At 36.4% G+C, this 16368-nt stretch overlaps 1 protein-coding gene across 1 annotated transcript in view; it reads right to left on the bottom strand.

Moving 5' to 3' along the window:
* The window catches only part of PAX3 (paired box 3), a 107813-nt gene that overhangs the window by 13970 nt on the left and 77475 nt on the right, over window positions 1-16368 (bottom strand). The window contains exons 6-7 of the mRNA XM_051983466.1: window positions 14923-15088; window positions 11426-11640 (exon numbers count right to left, since the gene is read on the bottom strand). Coding sequence (XP_051839426.1) covers window positions 11426-11640; window positions 14923-15088 — 381 coding nt within the window. The remainder of the gene's footprint in view (window positions 1-11425; window positions 11641-14922; window positions 15089-16368) is intronic.

Below are 16368 nucleotides of genomic sequence, written 5' to 3'. Positions count from 1 at the left end.
GAGGACTCAGTCCTTAGAGCAGACTTAAATCTGTCTTTTCTAGTAGGTTATACAGAACATGTGCAGTATTTCCTCCCTGGTTTCAGCCCAACATGTGGAGACTTTGATAAGCTTACTTCCAGCTCTGAGTGACTGGAGGGATAGTGCTATGAAGTCACAAATTGTCTTATGATTCATGAGGAGCCTAAAGGGCTCAAGACATTAAAGCTGGAACCGAGATGACATACAAAAGGATCAATCATCCTACTCTCTGATTCTTGTTTTTCCTTCCTATTGATGAGCAAGACCAGAACTGATTTTAGCCTCCATGTGGGAAGAGAGACGGAGGCTGTTCTATTTCCCACCATGTCTCCATAAACTCATAGCAACTCTTTTTCTTTTCTTTCTTGATCTTATGTGAGGAAGTATTCTAAGAAAGAGGTGCCTAAGGAACTAGGGAGATCTATCAAAGCCTTCATAAATCCCATCAGCAATAATAGCTGATAAGAGCAGCATCTAAGTGCAGTGAGGAGCCAGTGTAACAGCCAGTGGATGTTCTTGACCCAGCCCAACAACAGATTGATTCATCAGTCAAGCCACCCATAAATATCCAATACTCTAAAGATCCCTAGAAAGTAACCCACCTATCAATGAACTTGGTGGAAACTCCACAAAGAGAGAAAAGGACTCCCAGAACCAGCAGTTGTGAGGTACCCTTTCACTCCTTTATGTGTGTATCATTCATTACCTTTGTGCTCACTCCCCTTAGGAACCGGGTATTTGTTCAGAGGGGAAGGATGCTTTGTAGTTTTTCTTTATAGCTTTTCAATAAATACTCTCTTTTATAAGCAAGTTGATATTACAGTTGATCATTACTGGACAGCATCCCTGTTGGGGCTTGTGAAAGAATGAATTATAATTCTTCAGAATTATCCCTGGAACCCTGAAGGAAGCTGTGATCATTTCTCTCTGAAAAACATAACCTGTTATTCTATTGCAATTTGGAAGAGTGAGTCCAGGGGGAATAGGATGCCATGTTCTCTCCCACATAAAAACTCATTCTAGCTCCTTGATCTTTAAAATGGCTTGTAGATGGCCCAGCAAATTTGTCTATGGGGTTATCACCGTTACCGTTCTACAAGATAATAAAATGTGAGCTCCATGAGAACAGAGTTTTTATCTTGTATCCCCCATAAGAGAATCATGCCTAAAACATAGAGGTATACATAAATAATTATTGAATAACAGTTTCTATCACTGTTTCTATCAGATCAGTCATTAGATACAAAGGGATTAAAATCAGTCCCTTTATGACATGGTCCTCTAGTATTTTAGTGTCCTATCAATGTTAGTAATTGATTCCAAATGGCTTGGCTTGGTCCACAGATATGACATGACTCCCTGCATCCAAAAACCTGTTTCATCAGCTATGATTCTATCATTATCTCTAACCTAATGAAATGCCTGAGTTGTAGGGTATCAGCTTCCATTATCTTTGCCCTATTATTATTCATTACAGTTACTTAGCCTTTCTGAAATACACACTCCTTTCTGATGCCATGCCAAATACATTGGATATAGAAAAAAAGAAACATACATTTTACAAATACACACACACACACACCCCAAACTCATATTCAACTAGGTAAAATGAATGTTCCCCTCCGAGGATTCATCTTTTTTCCCTAAAGAATGAAAAACATACAGTCTATATTTTCAGAAATAGTAATAATAACTGACATTTGTGTTAAGGATAGCAAAACATTTCACATTATCTTATTTGATCCTCATACATACAGATGAGGAAACTGAGCTGAGAGCTTAATTTGACCAGCAGATAATTACCTAAGATAGTATTAAAATTCAGGTTTTCTGAACTTCAGATTTAGTTCTATTATACCATGTTCTCTCTCATTTTGGGGGGCTCAAGGCAGTCCTGATCTGTTATTCCATCGATGTATGGAACTATTTATTGTTTTAATTTATTACTTAGAATCTCAGAGAGTTGCCAAGATTACAGAGAAGTTATTTTTTCATGGTCACACAACTAATATACAATGATAAAGGCAAGACAAGAACTCAGACCTTCCTCATCCAAGACCTACTTTCTATCCACTAGGTCCTGCTGCCTCACACTGCTATTATCATCATTATTGCTCAGATAAATCTGGTTTTAACACAGTATGAAAAAAAAAACAGTATGACTGTGTTATTTGTTAAGCTCATCACATTACATCTGCTACTGAGATGGAAATTTCCTATTTATATGAGGTAATTTAGAATTACCATCTTCCAATCCATATCAATATATTATACATCCCAAAACTTACAAAAAATCCAAATAATGGACCTCAATAATTAGAATGATTTCCTTTACTTTGGCACTCCTCTATTTCTGCATTTGCCTTTAACTTTCTTGTCAAAAAGAATACATACTGTTTATTTCTTCTACTGAGATTCTAATTAATGTTAGAGACTGCTATAATATGATGGTAATTTTCTTTTAAAAAAAAAAGTTCATTTTTAAAGTCTTTACCTTATGTTTCATCATTCACTCCTCAGAACAACTCTGAAGTAGCCCCTTTTCACTGCCCCACTTTGTTGCAAGTAATCAGAGCAATAGCCATTTAAACCAACTGGTCCAGGAGCTCAAATGCCCAGAAGTAGTTGAATTTGTAATAATCAAGTTCTCTTAAAATTTCAGGGCAATGTTCAGGTCAATGAGGCCTACCTACATTGCAATTGTTTTCCAATTCAGTTGGCTATTCTTTCTTTTCTTTCCCATTACTTTCCCATTCTTTTTTCTTACAAAAATGTAAGCCTTCACTGCATAATGAATCACCTAATAATTATTCAATGGTGATTTCACTTCTTTCCTCTCTTTTATATTTTAATTATTCAATGAGCATTTATGAATTCCTTGGCTGTGTCAGACACTTCTAAAATAAAATGAAAATAATTCCTGCTCTCAAGAAGTTTACAGTCTCCTGAATCAGTTTATCTACAATATTATTGTTCTTTTTCTTTATTCCTGGTACCTACAAAGAAGGAATTGTTCCAGAGTGAAGAACTGGACATCAAAAGAGATGGCCTTGAAAGAAAGATGCCTTCCCTTGAGAAAGAATCAAGAAAATCATTTCAGCTCAAAATGAACTCTTTTATGGAACCCCACGTGTTCCTTTCTATGACATTCTACAAAATCAAGGATCAGATGCAAAGAATGGGATCATATTTCTTGCCTTCTCGATGGATGGAGGAGGGACTAGAAGAACAGAGAGAATTGGGAACCGAACATAAAAATAAAATAAAAAAAACAACAACAGGGCAGAGTGGGATCAAATTTCAGACCTAATATCACAGTTTGATGAACTCAAGAGTTCTTATTCTCGAGTCTGTAAACTTTTTTAAATTATAACTTCATCTTAATATTATAAACCCGTATATTTTATTCTATATAACTATTCTTAAAAGACATTCATAAGTTTTTGCCAGAGTTTCAAAGAGATCCATGGCACCAAAAAGGTAAAGAATAGCCAGATTAGATTACATATCCAGACTGCCTAAAGTAGCCACAAGTACTCTCTTAATTATCCTCAAAATAATTGTTTGATTCTTTTGCTTTGGAAAGAAGCAAGAAGTGATTAAACTATGGAGATACCATCTCGTGGCCCAAATAGATAAGTATCAACTCAGTCCCACATCAGGATTCTGTATGCTTACTAGTTGGCAAAGACAAGTCAACTTGGCAAAAACATACCAGCTTCGCTCACTGAGAGATGGGGACCACACTGAGTCCCCTCACAAAAGTGTTCTGTCAGACCTCGAACTGACCAAGCCCTGACTCAGTGTTGAGAGTGGGCTTTATTTTTAATGCTACACTGTTCACTGAAATGCATACACCTCTGATGAAACCCAGACTGTTTTTCAAGGACACATTCTTCCAAAAGACCCACAAATAGTACACAACTAATGACTGAATCGAGTCTTCTGTGTCTGCCCAGTACAAAGCCCACATTCAGCCCCTAATTGAATAAATATGCAAGTATTCAGATTTCTGTAGATATTGCCATTTTGCAAATACAGTAATGAATTAAAAGCTTTGCATTGCATTCCAGCCACATATAAAGGGTTGATTCAGGCCACTGGCCTCAGACTTGATGCTAGTATGACTCTTCTGTGTGTTACCGACTACAAAGAAAAACTTTTAATTCTAGTAGCTTAGTTACAGCAGGATGCTCATACTTTGATCCTCAATGGTCAGAGTAGTTTCAATGGGCCTAAAATGGAAGGGAATATTCCATGTAATTATAAGCCTATATTCCAAATCCACATTCCTGACAAGGGAATTTATTATTAAAATTAGTTCAACATAAAGGGATTTTGGGTCGTTGTCCTTTTAGGCTACAAAATCCAAGTTTCTGCTATTTGCAATTATTAGCTTCCTTAAAATAAAAAAAAAAGGAAAGGAGAAGAGGGAGGAAGGGAGGAAGTTAAAAAGGAAGGAAGGAAGGGAGAGAGGGAGAATGGATGGAAGGAGGGAAGGAAGGAAGGAAGGAAGGAAATAAGGAAGGAAGGAAGGAAAGAAGCAGGAAAGAAGGAGGGAAGAAAGAAATGAAGGAAGGAGGAAAGAAGGAAGGAAAGAAGGAGGGAGGGAAGGATGGAGGAAGAAAGAGATGGAGGAGGGAGGAAGAAAGGAACAGAAGGAGGGAGGAAGAAGGAAGAAAGGAAAGAAGGAAAGAAAAAAGGGAAAAAGGAAGGAAGGAAGGAAGGAAGGAAGGAAGGAAGGAAGGAAGGAAGGAAGGAAGGAAGGAAGGAAGGAAAAAAGGAAAAAAGGAAGAAAGGAAGGAAGGAAGGAAGAAAGGAAGAAAGAAAGGAAGGAAAGAAGGAAGGAAGGAAAATAAGAAAATACTGGCCAAGTACTTGCATCTATTATAGTTTCCAAAGTGGCAGCTGATGCAAGCTTGCATGCTGTAGCTGACAAAAACCAGGAGGCTCCCATACTAGAGGGGTAGCAACCACAGACCTACAGAGCACCACCAAGGCACATGGCCAACTCCGACATGATGTGGACTCAATAAATGGATTAACAACAAAGTTTTCAACATGGAGCAGAACATCTTGAAACTCTAATACAGCAGCACTGAGAAGCATTTCAAGGCCTGGTGGCTTTTCCTTGTACAGCCAGAGATGGATGACTCATTCTTGAGCTTGAGTCTTCCAAAGTTTCAGAAGGCAAACTGTGGGTATTGCCTACCTACAGGGAAAAGAATGAATTGTTAAGGTCTTGAAGACCTGTTCCCTTTGCACAGGATATCCCTGTTACTGAGCTTTGCTTCCAAAAACACACTTCTCCAGTCCTATTAATCTGTTTTCCGTCATGAACTAGTTTTTCAAAAGCATGGAGGTGGGGGGTGGGAAAGGGTTATGAATCAACCAGGAAATATGCTGTAGCCACCTGCTTGTCTGGTTCTTAGTGGTAAGAACAGTCTAAGCTGGGGACAGCAGGATTTGTAACCTATGTGTTAAATGTACAAAATAAATGGCCCAACTGTCGACAATCCTAGTCATCTTGTAATTGCTGGATTCGTGCCCAAAAAAAAAGTTCAGGAAAAATAACTCTTCAGAAACAGAAGCTGCCTGATCCTCATGGAAAAGGGTAAGCCTTGCTACCTTTCCATCTATCACCAGTACAAGAAAAGGTCAAGGGATTCCCATGCCACGGTAAAAAAGATTTTCTTCCTACGTCAAAGACAGGCGGACTAGGAGAAAGGGAGGGGGATAAGTAGGAGAAGGGAAAGAACTCAGCAAACCATTCTTAATCACTATATTCCATTCATATAACAATCTGATCTGTAGTAAACTCATACACCTTCAATTGAAAGAAACATGTTTTGACAAAGAGTCATTGTCTTGCCTTGCATCTGAAGAATTTGAGATAATTGTTAATGCTGTTGTCTGAAAATGACAAGCCAAATCAAAAGCAGTCTTGAATTTTGTGTACACATATTAACGCTTAAATGCTGCTCCCTAATAAGTTTCAGGATTAACAAATGTTTGTCAAAAGAAACTGCATTGAGCAATTGAAATCTAATTTGAAATGGAACCACGATAGTCTAATAAATATATGCATGAAACCAAGAAGCTTCATAATAAGCGTGGCTGACACCAAATATGCAATTTACATACATTACACACTAATAATCTCAATTTTTAACATTATACTTTAAAGGCGGTTGGTTCATTGGCTAAGTTGAAGGCTTTCTTTTGTGAAATGAGTATGGAGGACAATACTTGAATGCTAGTGTCCCTTAAACCATAAATCATTACCTTTTTCATTCAAAGATCAGCCCTTCCTACATCTAGTCTAAAGAGGATTTCTTATCTCTACAAGGTTCTGATGAATAAACCAGACTTAACAGATGAAAAGTCAATCAATCTGATGAGATCTGCAGATCTGCTCTTTGCTGCTGAGCCGCTGAGTAAAAGAGAGAGGCAGTCTTTCTAACCTAACACAAAATGCTAGGATCCCAGCTCTAAAACTGAGCAAGACCTCAGAAGCTTTGGGTCCAGTCCCTTCATCTTACAGATTAGGAAACTGAGGCCCAGGGAGACTGCATAGCTTGTAAAGCATCAGAGATGAGAATTGAACAAGAGCCATTGAATTGTAAAGACAAATGCTCTTTCTACGGTATCATCATATGCTCGAAATAAGACAAAACAGGAGATTCCCCAACTATAAATATTACCCACAGGGGAACTCATTAATAAAATTTAAACTTTCTAAAAAAGTAAAACCCTTGATAATTTAAAACTATTTTCTTATTTTGTTATTGGTTTGGTTCCTAAACCAGAAACCAAAACCTGCCCAGCTGCTCAAAGCTAAGCAGAAAACATGTTCATAATAACTCAGATTCAGACCAAATGTATAAGAAATGGCTGAATGGAGAAGATCATCAAAATTTGTGGGCTCTGAATTTGCAAATAGAACTTCCTCTTTTCAAGGAGGAAAAAGTCTAAATAAAATGAATATAGCAAAGTCTCAGAAAACTTCTTGGATATCAAATGGCTCTGCAGGAAAAAAAATATTTCAACGATATAAGAGTAAATGAATCAAAACCATATGGTTCAAATTTTCCTTAAAACACACATAGTTTGAAAAATTAAGGAGGAAAAGTGCTTGGCAAAATGTGTTTTAGGTTTTACCAAACCCAAAACATTTGAAGAATCATTTGCAATGCTTGATGAACCCAAAATGCAGCCAAGGTTTGCTCAGTCTTATATACTCTACAACAACACAATGAAGAGCTTCCTAGAAACCTGATAAACCTCTGATACTGTATTTCGCTGAAGACATCATTAGGCTGCCGCCAAAGAATTGTGAAAGTTTGCATAACTTTCTTTAAGCTTGACCTGAAAAAAGCTTGTTAGTTGATTAAGGATTTTGTTTGGGGGTTGTGAGGGGACTTTTTTTTTGGTTGCTCCACAATGTATTTGTAGCAATGAAAAACTCATCTGAAGAACATAGGCTAAAATGTTAATTGGTCCCATGTCTAAGACATGTGGTTGTGTTCCTCACACTCCATGTTCTAAGTTAGCATTTCTTTTTCCTCCACATGCAGGAAGGTGCATTAAATCTTGATGTGAAGGGAGGTACACTTCTTAGTCTCCCCACCCATAGTATTCTTACTTAAACCAAGAGAACAGCAGGCCAGAGAAACCCCTTGTCACAAAAAGAGAGGGTCTACTTTAATAAGTTTTTTAGAGTTAGGGCAACTGTGTAATGTATTTCAAGTCACTCACTCCTCTATGAGATCTCAGCAGCTCAAGAAATCATTTAACTTTGGAGATGGAAGAAATTTCAAAGTGTCTGTAATCCAACCTCCAACCCAGGGAAAATGGCCACCCAGTCTTTGCTGATCTATAGAGCAATGAAATTCTTTTTCAAGAAATGAGAAAAAAATTGGGAAGATAATGATAACTAGCACATGGGCTCATAGGAAGTAAAAGTGTGATTACATATTGTTTAAAAGGCTTGAAACGACTTGAAATGAGACTCCAATTTTGATATTTAATTCTTAAATTGACTTGCTCTGCAATTCAAAACAAGTCTCTTTATGCCTCAGTTTCCCTAAATGAAAAAGAATTAACCCCAACCCAACTACATTTGACAGTAGTTCTGCAGCTACTTTTGAAGAATTTAAATAAAATTCAAATATATTTTGTTCATATTCATTAATTCCTAGTTTTAAAAGTTTCTTTAAATTTTTTTTAAAAAGATGAGATGTCGAAAAGCAAAACAAATGCCCCTTCCCACAACTTGATGCATATAGACAAGTTGAAAAAAATTCTCTTCTTAAGAAATCTGTTCATTTCTTCCCAAGGGATAAAGTAGCACTATTTGGGTCTCAGAGACATTTCATTTCATTCATACTTTCAGCAACATTATGGCTTATGATTCCCAAATTTGAAGTGCCATAAATATTTTAAATTCCCTCATTCAAGGAAAAAGAAGTGAAAGAAAAATGCATAAAGATATCTCACCCATTAAACAGTTCTCACCAAACAGAATTCAAATGAATTTACTATAACAACTCAGAAAATACCAGCTTCAATTTGGTTTAGGGGTTTATAAAATTAAATGAGAACAGCGCTTGGCAAAAGTACAATGTGAATCTGTCTAAACCCAGATCTTAGAAAAACTGGCACTATGAGATGAAATTGAAAATAAGGCTTGGAACCACCCATTCTATTTTTTCATATGAAATGTATTCCTTTCTCTCTATATGAGAGGATGAATGAAACTATTCTCCCACCATGGTGGCTAAGGTGTCATCAGCCTTTCTTCAATGTAGAGCTTCTTTCTTCTATCCTTTTCAGCTAATGAATGGAGTTGTATCATGAGGAGTAGACAGACTTCCTCCTGTGCTTGGCTTCTCACTGATGCCAGCGTGCCAAAAGCGGGTCCCTTTGCCCTAAATAAAGTTATTTCTAACACTGTGACCCATTCCAGTGGCTATAGTTGGACAGACTTACAAGCTACAGAAGCCCTAGTTCTGCTCTTAATTCCTTTATCTCATGTGAACTGATTTGATTCAATTGCTTTTTGCCTTAAATTCTCCAAATTTACATGAAGAAATAAGAATAGGCTACCTAAAATCTGGTTTCTTTTTCTAATTCATTTAGGCAACTGAAAAAACTAATGAGAAGCTGTTTATTAATGGTGATAATCTGAGTAGGAGATGTATGCTAGGAATGCAAAATATCCCAATTATACTGTGATCCATAGTTACGAAATGGGCAAAGGGGACAATCTGTTTTGATTCAAAGAGTACTTGTACTAGGAATCAGGAAACCTGAGTTTCTTGATCTATACCACCAACTCCCTGGGTAAGCTTGGGCAAGTCTCTCAGATCTTCCATTTCCTCATCTGTAAAATATAGGGATAGACAGATCCCTTCCATCTTTCAATGACTCATGGTGGGGTAAAACTGCACAATGGAATTTTGAATTTTCTGATGAAGAAATGATTTTTTTTCCTTCTTGGATGATGAAGTTTCTTGATACAACAGTGACAATGTTATTCCCAATAGTACCAGTACTGATGGCCTCAGGGGTCTACGGTCATGGGATGAGTCCCAGGTTGGAGTTTATTTTCATTTTAATATTTAGCCAAAGAGTATGTGTGTGTGTGTGTGTGTGTGTGTGTGTGTGTGTGTGTGTGTAGTCACTAGTTTAAGATTATGGGATGGGTTCCAGGTTGGAGTTTTTTTTTTTTTTTTAATTTCAATATTCAGCTAAAAAGGATGGGTAAATGGCGGGCGGAGCGGGGCGGGGGGGAGTGGATATGTTTCAATAAAAAGCTTTTCTATCATCCAGAATGGCTGGAGCTGAAATTGACTCAGATAACTTGGGGTGCCCGAGAGATTCCTAGAAGAAGTACTTCCTCACCCCACCCTTGGAATCCGGGCATTGGAAGATGAATCTCTGAATGAACCGCTGTGCTTTTTGTTAGGAGTTGCATTTAGAAATACCAGGGCTTCGGAACTAAACTTATTAAAGTCTCGTTGGAAGCCCTTTCATTGGTTTTCATGTTGTTCTTTTTCAAGTGAGGTTTAAAGTCATCTCCCTTCCTCTCTTCCTCTCCTTCCCTCTCTCCCTCTTTTTTAATCCCACTATGTGCCATAGGAATCTATGAAACTTAATTACATTGACTGTTACAAAAAAGGGCTTATGAACTTTTGCCTTTAGGCAGAAATGTTTATTTCATTGCCTTTGCTATTCATTCTTTTCAACCCCAACGTCTTTGAACTTTTCAGCTGCTCAGAGTTATCACCGTTGTGCAGAGACCAGGAACTCCACTCCCGAGATGCAAACCACAAGTCGGAGCGAAGGAAGGAGGCAAAGATATATGAGTCGTTATTTTGGCCACCCTTTGTGCCATTAAAATCTCATTTTCTGCCTATTAGAATGCCCTCTCCCTGCTCAGACAGTGGTGATAGTCGGTGATTAGTGTGTAATTGAGTATAATTGTCTTTTCACTTTTCATTTGTGTCATTCTGTGCCTCTCTCTGTTTTTCTCACCACTGAGAGGAAAAAAGGTTGAGAAAAGATAAAGCTGTTAAAACTCTCCCTCTCAGCCCTGAAGAGATTCCTGATTGTAATTATAGATTGCAACCCCATCGGTGACATTTCTCCAAGTTCCATGGACAGCTCTTGCCCACACCTGGGCTAAGCTCAAGCTAATAAAATCAAGGCTGTGTATTTCAACAACTACTAATAATGTCAACTTCAGACAGATGCCACATGTAGGAAATTTAACCAACCTCCTGACATGCCATTATCAAGGCAATTTATTAACACGATTTCCCAAGGAAAGCTCAGAGTCCAATGCAAATTAGAAAAACAATTATGACATTCAAATATTTGTCTATTTCCAAAGAGGGGCTCTTCTCCTAATTTGTGCATTTCTAACTCATTTATTCCAGAGTACAGTGGACATCACCTGGGGCTCTCTCCACATGACTTGTTTGTTTCTCCTCCAGTTATTTGGTCAAAGCTCTGGTATTTTCTTAAAGGGCCCTTTTTTCTGGAAACCCTATCAGCTGACCCAATTTCATAGAAGATGCCAGTGTTTGGGAAGTTTCCTAACCAAGGACCAGGACGAGGGGGTGGAGAAGGCTGCACATTACAAATGCCTTGACAACTAAATGTAAACACCGAGTCTGGATGATTACATTAAAAATCACTTGAAATTAAAACTAAGCTACAACTTTTGATGCAGCCAGTAGAGGGGGAAAAAAAGGAAACTAGCAAACTAAAATCATGTGGCTTGTATAAAGAATACATTATGGTTTAAATTTGGCAATTCATTATACTGGTGCCTCGGGGAATAGACGATTTGGTTCTGGTATACAGCAAATCCTCTGTCTGGAAACACGGGACTGACCTGAGGTGAAAGGCCATTGCCAATGGCGGGGTTCATGGGATTGGAGGGCCCGGATGGAGGCACAAAGCTGTCTGTATAGCTGGAAAATCCGTGTCTGGTGCTGGGCAAGCAATATGCAGAGCTGCTCTCTGGATTGGACGGGAGCGTACTTTGGTGCACGGTGCTCGGAGGAAGAGGCTGGGGTCTGTGGACCGTACTGCTGGGGTCAGACACAGCTGAAAGCAAGAGAGAGGGTTTTAAGCAGACATTCATTCTTTTATGTTCCAGCAAGGCAACTTTGGCTCGTTGTCCCACAACTAACTGGCCCCCAGTGGGCCAAAACGAATCTTCAATTCTTAATCTGCCAGTGTTACAGAGACAGGAGCTTAGCACAAGTCATACCAACCTGGAATTACTGACGCTTATTTCTTCACATAAACATATTCTTCTCTCTGCCAAGAGCTGAACATTCTATATAGTGATGCTATTATTTCCTGCCTGAATTATCAACTGAGTATTTATATATATATTTATACACATATATTCAAATATATATAAACATATATACAAGTATATATGCACATATATACAAATATATATAAACATATACAAGTATATATACACAGATATACAAATATATATAAACATATACAAGTATATATACATATATACAAATATATATAAACATATATACAAGTATATATACACATATATACAAATATATATGTATATATGTACACAGAGGTATATATATACAATGTGTGTGTGTATACACATACCTATATATAAGTATATATACATATATGGAAATATATATGTGCATGTATATGTACATATATACAATTATATGTATATACATATATTCAAGTATACATACATATATAAGGGTATATATATACAGTGTATATATCTATATACACACATACCTATAATAAGTATATGTACATATATACAATTATATGTATATACATATATTCAAGTATACATACATATATACGGGTATATATATACAGTGTATATATCTATATACACACATACCTATAATAAGTATATATACATATATAAGTATATATGTGCATGTATATACATATATTTAAGTCTATGTATATACATATATTCAAGTATAGATACATATATACAAGTATTTATATATATAAATATAAGCACAGGAAATTTTAGATCTCTGATCAATATATTTTAAGGGACCACTTCATTATCAATCAAAGGATGGTTTAAAATACCACAAAAAAGTTTTGTCTAATCTCACAATGTCATTTTAAGTTTCAAAATAATTCTGTGTTTATAGTTAACATTCTCTATCAATAAGTTAGCAAATATTGTTTTGTAACAAAAATTACCTGGTGTCATTCCTTTATGATTGCAAGCTTGGATATAAATGCAATGGCAATGGATAAATCTCATTCACATTCATGAAAGCTTATTGATTTCTAAGAAACTGCTAGAGAACTGTTATACTACAGCATGTTGTCAACATATATTAAAATACAGATACACCCTGTCTATATTAATCATTCCTTCCTTTACTTCTGCCTTCCCCAAAAAAAATGTTTTTTGTAAGATAATTGTGTTAGGGAAAGGTTATTTCCATAGCAATAATGATTTAAATGGAAAATTCATTCCTAGACAGTAAAAATTAAGATTATAAAACTTCAAATATATGACATGAGACTAAAATAAAACTGGGCTGCAAACAGTTAGTTACTGCTCATATTTAGGTAGCTAGGAGGTACAGTAGAGAGAGGGCTAGGGATGAAGTCAGAAGTATCTGAATTCAAATCCAGTCTCAAAGACTTACTAGCTGTGTGTCCCTAGGGATTTGACTTGACAGCTGTCTGCCTCAGTTTCCTTATCTGTAAAATAGGGATAATAATAACAACCATCTCCTAAAATTCTTGTGAAAGTATAATGAGATATTTTGTAAAGTATTTTGTAAGCTTTAAAGTGCTATGTAATTGTTAACTATTTAGATACATAGTAAAAAAAGGTTTACAAACCTTATATGTAAAACAGGGATGATAATAATAACCATCTCCTAAGGTTGTGTGAAAATAAAATGAGATATTTGTAAAGAATTTTGCAAGCCTTAAAGTGCTATGTGATTGTTAACTATTTAGATTATGATGATTATTACATAGTAAAGAAAGGTTTACAAAGCATTTGCCTTAAAATCCTGTAAGGTAGGTAGTATAAGTATTTCTGTTTTACAGATATGAAAACTGCAACTGAGAAAAGACTTGCCTAATTACATAGCAATTAATAATGGCCAGAATCAGGATTCTACTGATGCTGCTCTCTCCAAATACCTAACCAAATTCATCAATGGGATTTTTCAATCTGTCTAATATGGAATGTAGAAAGAGAACAGGATCAAGTGGAGAAAATGGGGTCACTGACTAGAAGACAATAAGCAAAGAATTCAGTGACATGTTAGGAGGCGGCTAGAAGTTAATTTTATTTTCCTCGGATCCCCTAATTTCTAGCTGCATGTACCTGGTGGTCAACCTGTTTGGACTTTGCTTTTAAAAATTTAAAAAAAAAACTATTGTCATAAGCTGGACAAGGTAGAAATGATCTTCCCAGAAGAACCAAGCAACATGAAAGTATTGAACCGTAGTGTACAGAATTGATTGGTAGGGGCAATTATAACTGGACCCTTGGCATTCAGGATCCAAATTCCCAAGATCTCCCTTTTTCAGAAGCCTGGAGTAATATTAATTCCATAACCAATGGAATTATGACTGTGAATTTGCAGTTGGGCTAAAAGTTTTTAAAATCTAATGGATAGATTTTTTTTTCTGTTTTCCTTTGTAATATTGGCAGCTAAGAGAGACAATTAAAGTTTCCTGTTTGTGAATGGTACAGTTATTGACCCTTTATCCTTGAACTGTTGGTATGACCAGAGTCCTGTGATCAGCCTCAGTGAAAAGTAATGATTAATTGAACACTAAGGGCAAACAGGGCTGGGGTCCAGGGACCATCTGAGAGATGTTAGTATAGGACAGCTGGCAGATCACTGAATTCAGATGGCTCTCCATTTAAATTCACTAGGGACATGATTGTGAAGATCCAAGCAGAATGATGTTACTACTAAGATGTCTACATATCACAGGTCAGTCATGGCAACTTTGTACATTGTATACAATGGTCTTGAAACATAATTACAGACAACAAAAACATGATAAAATATGGCTAAACTATGAATTTGCTTATTCTTCCAGTGCCTAAATAGGAGGAGGAATATAGATGATATTATAAAATGAGCTGGAGAAAGAAATGGCAACCAAGAAAACCCCACATGAGGTCACACACAAATAACTGAAATAATTCAACAACATATGGATATATATAGATAGATAGATAGATAGATATATACACACATAGTATGTACATAGTATATAAATATATATAGTGTATATGTGTGTGCATACATATACATGCATATATACATAATCTGAATAAAGAAATTCTATTTTCTCTTTTGCTCCTTTCCAACATACCTTGTGGGATCGATGTAGGCTGATAGGAGGTCTCCGACAGCTGGTATGTTGGAAGAGTGGGCATAGCAGTAGGAGGGAATCCTCCCGGAATGAGATGGTTGAAAGCCATCAGTTGATTGGCCCCAGCTTGCTTCCTCCATCTTGCCCGGCGGTTGCTAAACCAGACCTATGGATTTAATTTAAAATTTAAGGGTTTCACTGATGATATAATAGTACATTCTTAATAATTTTTTTCATGCTAAAAATAGATTAAAGACCCCCTTATTGACAAGGGAGAGAGAAGCAAGAGCATTCAGCCTTCTGTTTTCTCTGAGATTTGATGTAGGGTAGGAAGAGTGGGAGGGAGAGGGATGGAGAGAGTAAGAAGCAAGTTTCAGGGTAAGAGAAAGGACTTCAGAATTCTCATGGGTTCTGTATTAGCTTTGGGGAGGTCAGAATGAGTAAGCAGGAATAGGGACAACAGCAACCTGTTCCCTCTCACCATCACCATTCTTCTCTACATTTAAAAATTAAATTTTTATTATATGTCTCTCCACAGATAGAGCAATATAGATTTAGATACATAGATACAGATATAGATTATATATGACGTATGTGCATTTACTCAAAGTATATGCATTTATATATGCATAGATACATATACACATTCATATATAATTGTGTACAAATATATCATAGATCTTCATACATTATTATACACATTTATATATACATAGAGTATGTACATATATATATTATATATCTTTATATATAACACTGAATAACGTAGGTAACAAAAATATTAAAACCTTGCTATCTAATGACTCAACATTGTAGATGGGTACATAGGCCATATGTCCAGAGCTTCAGACTGCTCTTGTGCCTCAGATGCCATTGTTTTCAAAGGCTACCCCATTAGCTATGCTTTGCCACCAGACTTCAGGTCTTATTGGTCTGCCTGTGAATTTCTATGGCCTTTCTATATGCAGTTCTGGATTAACCATGAAAATTTCAAGAAAACACAAAACAACACAAAACAAGGAACAGTGTTGCTTTCCATTCAAACTGTAGGACATTATATTATTCCTCACAGAGAGGGAGTCAAGTATTTAAAATGAGGGAGGCAATATACTTATGAAGCCTCTTTTTAAATGATTTTATGACTATGAGGAGACAGAAGAAAAAGAGAATCCAATTGTCTTAGAAATGAAAAGATAGTTTCTTTGTGCAATTATTTTAAATAAGCCTTATACAAAATTCTGAAATTTAAGAGGGACCCTTAGAAGGATTCTGCCTAGAGGTATATATAAATTTTTAAACCTCCATAATTCTTGTCACATGCTACTTTTCTAGATTATTTAATTTTTAATAATCTTCACAACACTGTATTATAACCACACTAATTTACTACTTCTTAAACTTAGCATTACATTTCCATGGATCTGCTCACACTATCCCCCATGACTG

This window comes from Antechinus flavipes, chromosome 3 (assembly GCF_016432865.1).
Source record: "Antechinus flavipes isolate AdamAnt ecotype Samford, QLD, Australia chromosome 3, AdamAnt_v2, whole genome shotgun sequence".
In the NCBI taxonomy this organism is placed as follows: Eukaryota; Metazoa; Chordata; class Mammalia; order Dasyuromorphia; family Dasyuridae; genus Antechinus; species Antechinus flavipes.
This window is presented reverse-complemented; position numbering and strand designations above follow the sequence as displayed.